The sequence below is a fragment of the Lycium barbarum genome, chromosome 5 (assembly GCF_019175385.1).
Source record: "Lycium barbarum isolate Lr01 chromosome 5, ASM1917538v2, whole genome shotgun sequence".
NCBI classification, from domain to species: Eukaryota; Viridiplantae; Streptophyta; class Magnoliopsida; order Solanales; family Solanaceae; genus Lycium; species Lycium barbarum.
Genome location: NC_083341.1, coordinates 120,100,847 through 120,108,975, shown reverse-complemented (window position 1 = coordinate 120,108,975; position 8,129 = coordinate 120,100,847). Strand labels below are relative to the sequence as shown.

Below are 8,129 nucleotides of genomic sequence, written 5' to 3'. Positions count from 1 at the left end.
ATTTTTCTGAATTACTTCTTGTTGAAGTTTTTTTTTTTTTTTTGTATTTTATTAATCTAAAATTAGTTAGATACTATATATATTTTTTATACTTTTAATTTTTTTTAAAAAGTAAGAAGACAAAAAGAAAAAGAACAAGACAAAAGAAAAATAAAGAAAGGAAGTGAAAGCAAGCGCTGAATCATTCCCAAAACAATACAAAAAAAAAAATGACAAGCGACTCATGCTGACATCAGCATGACGTCAGTCCGAAAAAAGGAAACAGAGCATTTCGAGTAATTATGTAGGTGGCATCAAAGTAAAGGACTATGGATGTGTAAATAATTTACCTTTAGTGGACATCTATATACTTTTCCCCGTTTCAACTTGTTTAGCTAATGGGCCAAAGCCCATCTGAACCTACTATTTTCCAAGCTTTATATAGCTTATTTTGGAGTTTGTAAAACCCTAGTTTATGTTGATCTTTGAAGACTTTCTGTGAGAGGTTTCAGGATAGATCCCTATGTTCTTTTGTGAACAATTATTGGTTGCTGCAAGGTGAGTGTTTCCTTTGTATTAATCAAATCCCTTTCTTGATTACTTGTGTACTTAACTTGTACTTAACTTATGGTCTTGGTTAGATATAACCTTGTTGCTGCTGGTTCTAAGTCTTTATGTATAAGCTCCTCTTTTATCTTTTAGTTTGTTCTTCTTGTTTCATTTTACTTGCTATAACATCAGCCCGTTTATTCAACTCCATCTTTCTTTTTCTTATCGTAAATCTGATCTTGGATTGTACAGTCAGACCTCTCTATAACGGCATCCTCGTATAACAGTACCTCTCTATAACAACCAAGTATTTTCAGAGCCGATTTTTTATGTTGTATTTTACATCTTTATAATAGTTTTTTACCTATAGCAACAACAACCATCTTTATGGCAGTGCACTCTTTGTAAAATTATCCCTTTATAACAATTACCTTCTTTTTCGGTAATATAATAACTAATCATCTTTATAGAAATAAAATATCTAAGATTACCAATAATAGGTCTAGAAATTTTGACCAAATATTTTGATACTTTAATAATTAGGACAAAAAAATTGTATAAATATATATGTTTTCATCATTAAAAGATTTTTCTTCGTTATACAAAGTGTGATTAAGCTTAGAATTTGCCAATTAAAAAATAAAAATTTATATTTTATGCATCTTTTCCCTCTATAGCAGCGAAATATTATTTAAATATCAATGCTATTATAGGTGTAACAGTCATTCGGTATAACAATAAAAAACCTCGAACTCAATGATATTGTTATAGAGAGATTTGACTGTATATGATTCTTGTATTGGATCCGCATCAGTCCATGAAACCAGTATGTTGTGTTATTGCATGACTTCTCCCCTCTCCCTTCCTAGCCCCTTTCTACTTCCTTTATTGTATTAATTAATTTATTTCAGTTATTCTATTTTATTTGGCATATTTTTTTCCTTTAATCTGTTCGAAAAGAATATTATATTTTCTTGTTTAGAAATAGCTTAACTTTAGATTTTCAATTTTACCAGTAATGATACGAATTATCATAATGTAAATCATCATACCAAACTTAAGTGATGCTGAATTCTGAAGAAATGAACGTACCTTACAGAAGTCGAATAAACTCAAGGCATCGAAACAATTGTTCACCATACTCTGGATGCTTTCATCTATAAATTACAAACCAAATTAAAAAAATAGCAGACTGCTGTATTTTTTTCCAGTGTAAAGAGGTTGTGATCTTTGTAGTTCTAGCTTCTTGTAAGTTTACTCTTCCTCATATATTGCACACTGATTTTTGATATAGTTAATTATAATTCTTAGTTCTGTGTGGAACACTATCATAACGAAGCTATGTTTCTCCAAGTGGTGTGAATTGACGCCCTTAGTTTGAAAATTATGTTGTGTAGATAGGTAAAAAAAATAAATTATGTGTTTATACTATATGTTAAATCCTTTTGACTTTTTGTATATTTACATCTTTATATTTTATCTTTCATTAATCTAAACGCACTGGTCGATTCACGTAGTTCCTCAATGAAAGAATTGAGATTTGCCTATTGATACGCCACGAAGAGCAGCTTTTTTTTGGGCAGTCTTTTATGTTGATGCGAATACAACTGAATGTTGCTAGTATTATTTGCATGACATCTAAAGTACGCTGTTCAATTTCACTAATCTCAATTGTTGCGTGCCACAGAATTAACACTGTCACCCGTTTGGGTGAATATGTTTGCTTCTTAAAAAAATAAATAAATTATATTTCATCATGATTGTGGTAGGAACTTTGCCCAAGTACTGAGACTATCCTCTCTTCAAATTTACGGTTCCTTATAACCACTCAAGTTAATTCTTCGAATGACCTCTCTGATTATTAAAAATTAAATGCGGAAACTAAAAGGTATAGTTTTCTCAAATCTGCTGGACTATTAAATTTTGCGAACATTAAAATATCTAACCATCAATATCTGACACAGATTGTCGTGTTAATGAAGATATTCTTTAAACTTCATTACATAGCAAGTTTCATAAATTGTGCTTTGTAGTGACAATACATATTGATTGCGTGAGTTCGTTAATCAAAAACTTGAGCTTGTGTAACTCATCGCTTATAATATATTTTAAAATGTTTTGTATTGATTAATATGGAATACACCTGCAACACACCTGTTCGAAAAATAGTCTATACTAAAAGTTGGAACAACTCAAGTTATTAAAAGTTAAATTTACAAATTTACTCATTAAAGTTGAGTGACTATTTCTTCCTTTAATTAAACATTAGTATTAATTATTTCTTCATAAACCACAACATACATTCGCCTAACTTCTCTTCGGTTTACTCAAAATAGGGAGAATTTGAAGAGTTACAAAAAGTGTATTTTCAAATTGATCAAATTCATTTTAATGTCTCTGAATAGTCTTCCTTAATTAATGTATTTAATGATGCATTTAAAGGAATGAAATCTCTAAGACATTCTATGTCCTCTCACTTTTACAGGTATTAAACTCTTGTTCCGTCTTTGGAATTAATACTTTAATCAAACTTTCACCATTTTTTCTTCGATTTCACCATTTTCTGATCATATTAATTTTCCTTGCTCACTGCTTATCAGTACTTTTATCAAACTTTCACCAATTTTTTTTCTCGATTTATCACCATTTTCTAATAATGTTTCCTTATATTCAGAGAATACAATCGGCATAACCCAAAGTGCTTCAACAGCCAAAAGTAATCTCTTAATAGAGGTTTACAAGCTAAGATCGTGATTCATGGTACCTTTTCTTCTTCTTTCTTTCTTTCTTTCTTTTTTGCTTATTTATTTATTAGCTATTTATTTTCATTGCTTATCTTTAGTCATGGTGGGGAGGTTATCTCTTTTATGGGATTAAAGAATATGGACAATGGTGAAATAACCACAATAAGAGATTATAGATCTAAGGCTTTTGTATTGAAAGTTGGAACATAGCGTATCTTTTCCCACTTTGGGTAATGCTAAAATTTTTCTCCAAAAATAATATAATTTCAATTACTTTAACATTCTTGGATGTATATTTATTTATAAAGGGTGAATTATTGAAAATGGCTTGGGCACATCGTGAACTCTTTATTTAACTCTTTGTTTAACTTTTAGGTTTATTCTAAAGCTTTTACACCTATTTCTGTTGTATGAAATTTGTAATTGATCAACAAGCACAATAAATTAGGAATAAAAAAATGTAAATATTTAAAAAGAAAAAAGAACAACCGAATTTCAGAATGAAAATACATGATGCTATATTCAATAATGTATATTGTTGATGACTATATTGGAAATAATGTAATGCAAAAAGACATCATGCAGAAAGGTTCGAGGAATATGAGGATATTTTAACTTTTCTACCAATAATGTCCATCTTAAAATTCAACAAAATATTACCAAATATATACATGATTAATATTTTATTATTTTTAGATAATACAAATTTATAGCCATTAATATGGGTTACACATGTCCGGATACTAATATTCATATAAATATTCATAACTTATTTTAGATCACAAATTACAATATTATTTTTTAAACTCCGTGTTTTTTTAGTTATCATCACATAAATTAGGACGGAGTCCATTATTTTTATAGTTTACAGTTTACACACACAATTCCCCCAATATTTCGTTATCTTCCAATATCATTAAGGGGTTGGCTTAGTTATATTATATTAATAGATCTAATCTTCAGGGACCGTCAAATTCAGACGGAGAATTCATGATTAAAATTTGATGAATGTAACCTTTAATATTTAATTTTTAGCATTAAATTTATCATACTTTCAATTTGATGAATGTAACCTTTAATATTTTCAGCATTAAATTTATCGTATTTTCATAGTTATGGATATAGATTTAATATTTATCAAATTTTAGTGATTTCTCAAAATATATATTTAATTTACTAAAAATATAAGGCCTCATTTATTTTTAAAAAGATTAATTGAGACATTAGAATAAGATGCGTATTTAGATTAAGACATTTGAATCTAAATATTAGAATATTATATTAAGATTTGGATATTAAATAATTAGGTCTAATTGTTTTCTTATACAACTTTAATATCTTTATTTTAAAGTTACTCCTTCTGTCACAATTTATGTGTCGTTTTTCACTTTTCAAGATTCAAACTATGTGAACTTTGACCAACATTTAAAATATATTTTTTCATCATATTATCTTTATGGTTGCGGCTGTGGCTAAAGATGGTGGTGGTGGGTGATGGGTGATAGTAGTTGATAATGGTGGGTGATGGCGATGGTTAGCAATAAAAGTGGATGAAGTAATGGTGAAATATTATCTTTATAGAAATCCTTGAATCGATATCATCTTAAAGATATAGTATATATTAAAACTTTGGTCTAGATCTTAATTTTTAATCATTTGGATTTATCAGACTCAATTAGTGGTTATAAAATAAGAAAAATAAATACAATTAATGATTAAAATTTAAATAATTAAGATTCAAAATAACAAACAAACATATTTAATGACAAATATTTGAATAAATTAAGATCCAGATATTCGTTAAGTGCAAATAAATAAGGCCCTAAATTCTTTTGATCACAGCACAAACTCAAAGGCTGCATCTGCCACATGTCAAAACATTGCTTAATATATCATTTGGGTTCTACTGGGAAATAATGCATATACCTTAGTTGGAGATAAAAATAATTGATAAAAATAATTGATGCCAATAATTATAGGATTATCTATATATCCATGAGTAATCACGTCGATAACGTGCACGTCAGTATCTCATGAAAAAGTCTTATAAATGCCTTTTTTTTCTTCCACAGACGTAAACAAGTTTCATACTTCAAATCACACCTTCTTCATCAGAGATTATCAAATTCATCCAAATCCATCCTTTAAAAACATGCAAAAACAGAGTCATAGCCATTTCAAGCCAGAGAAATCATGGTGCCTTGTCATAGCATTAGTAGGTTTAATAGGAGGTGCACTTTTCATTTCCTTGTTCCTCAAAACTTCAAACAATTGGATCCTTTGCAACGACAATAAAGCTCCAAGCATGGGGAAATTTCTTGATGATGGCAAGAACTCGATTAATCCGCAACAACTCCAGCTCGATGCCATTCTACACTACGCCACATCGCGAGTGATACCTCAACAAAACATCAACGAAATTAGGGTATCCTTCGATGTCCTGAAAAAGAAAACTCTTTGTAATTTCCTTGTATTTGGTCTAGGTCACGATTCTCAAATGTGGGCATCATTTAATTCTCGTGGTAACACATTGTTCCTAGAGGAAGATCCAAAATGGGTCGAGACCATACTAAAAGATGCACCTTTTCTTCATGCTGAGACCGTGAAATATCGGACAAAGTTATCGGAGGCAGATGAGTTAGTGGAACATTTCCATAAAGAACCAGATTGTTCAGCCAAAAAATCATTTTTACGTGGCAATCATGGCTGTAGATTAGCATTAGATATGTTACCAGATGAGGTATACAATAAAGAATGGGATGTGATTATGATCGACGCACCAAGAGGCTATTTTGCAGAAGCACCAGGAAGAATGGCAGCTATTTATTCGGCAGCTGTTATGGCAAGAAATAGGAAAGGAAAAGGTGTAACACATGTATTTTTACATGATGTGGATCGTAAGGTAGAGAAGATTTATGCTGAACTTTTCTTGTGTAGGAAAAATTTGGTCAAAGGGGTAGGAAGAATTTGGCATTTTGAGATTCCTCCAGCTTCTAATGTGGGTAATAATTTTTGCTAGAATGAATGGGTTATCTTACAGTTTTCTTTAGTTTCTTTCCATTTCCAATGTAATTTAAATTCCCCTTTTAAATAATCGCTTTTCTTTGCTTACATTCACTCGGACTATTTACTACTCCCTCTGTCTAGTATTATTTGTCATATTTCGCTTCTCCAGCATCAAATTAGGTAAACTTTGACTACCACTTTAGAATTTATGTTCTCTTCAAATTAACATTATGAATGTTGCAACTCGTACTAGTATTTATTGTTTAGTGTTTGAATATTCAAATTTTGAATATAAATATTGAATTGATCTAATCTATTAATTAGCTTTGAAAATGAGTCTTGACTTTTAGAAAGGAAACATGACAACTAGGACAGAGGAAATACTTTTATATGATTTGAATTGTCTATATATAATACCCTTTTCAGTAAAAGCAATTGACTTATTCAAGAAGATGTTATCTAAATAATGATTGCCAATTTTCTGGAGAAAAGTTCTTCTTCATCTATTTATCTTTTCATCCATTTTTTTTTCCTTCAAGAAACTTTGAGAGGTAAAAGGAGTATGGATTAATTAAACCGGTGAAGACGACTAATGTGAATAGAATTAGGGTGGCATTGTTCCCAATCTTCTCAACACCATAATTGTTCTTAAATTTTGAATTATATAAATGGACAATAATAAGGGTTCTTTAATTTTGAGAAGTGAAAATTGTTACTTAAAAGAAACAACTAAGTACTTCCTCCATCCCAAAGTCATATTTCTCTTTTCGAAAGTCAAACTATGTAAACTTTGACAAATATTTTTAAATGTATTTTTTATCACGTTGATATGAGAAAAGTTACAACTTGTAGTACTTTTTGTATAATATTGAATATCTTAATTTTAATTATAAAATACTTTAGCTTTAAAGATTAATTAAATTGGCTCTCAAAAAATGAAACATGACAATTAATTTGGACGGAGTAAGTAAATATGAGTGTACTCTCTCTAACAATTTTACCTTTTAGATGAGTGGTTACATATTTTAACATCGCATAGCAGAGCCCATGCACAGGTCACGTATTTAAATCTCAGCGTCGCTCATGGATTATAAAAAAACTAAAATAACATATTTCACATACTTGGCCGATAAAAAAGAATCAGAGATAAAAAAGAATCAGATTGTTATAAATATTATTTATTATTGTGGATGTCTATCTTTAGGAGAAATATTAGGGTTAGTGACTTTGGGATCAAGTCACTCTTTCCCTATAAATATAGAGGTTCTCCTTCATTGTAAATCAATCCCCAACAAGAAAAATAAGATATCTCCTCTCTTCTCTCTTTGTCTACAATATTATTTTTGCTCGCTTTATTATTTTATAACACGTTATTAGCACGAGTCTCTAATAACCACTCCTAAAATACGCTGACTGTTCGTCGTCCGCAAAGTATGATAATTGGGTTACAGTTGCACTATTATGTTTGAAGTGGACCATGGGCATCTTGACTATTTTCCAGGTTAGTATAATGAATCACAATGACCATATTTAAGGCATTAACTTATGGATACATGATTATGGAGTGACATCTCGAAATTTCTTTGGCCAATCATAGTTTTAAGTACTGATTCTTATGTGGTCTAGCCTTTTAGCAATTTTTAAATCAATGTCCATATGTTGTTTTGACTAAATATTTATGTCTATAATCATCTGAAGTGGTAATATGTTATATGCATGCTTCGATTTGCTTCTGAAGTAGCAACATCTTAAAAGAGGTTATAAGCTATCACAATTAATGTGGTTAAGACACGTTCAGATTATTATGGTCCATTCCGGAAGAATGAGAACTTTTGATAAATGTTATAAATA

General features: G+C 29.9%; 1 protein-coding gene across 1 annotated transcript; it reads left to right on the top strand.

Moving 5' to 3' along the window:
• The first annotated feature begins 412 nt into the window (after nt 1-412).
• On the top strand, nt 413-6,383 carry LOC132641285 (arabinogalactan O-methyltransferase 1). Its single transcript, XM_060358209.1, has 3 exons — nt 413-537; nt 3,203-3,288; nt 5,345-6,383. Exon 3 carries the CDS (start codon nt 5,425-5,427, stop codon nt 6,289-6,291), a length of 867 nt encoding a protein of 288 aa, XP_060214192.1. The 5' UTR covers nt 413-537; nt 3,203-3,288; nt 5,345-5,424; the 3' UTR covers nt 6,292-6,383.
• The last annotated feature ends 1,746 nt before the right edge of the window (nt 6,384-8,129 follow it).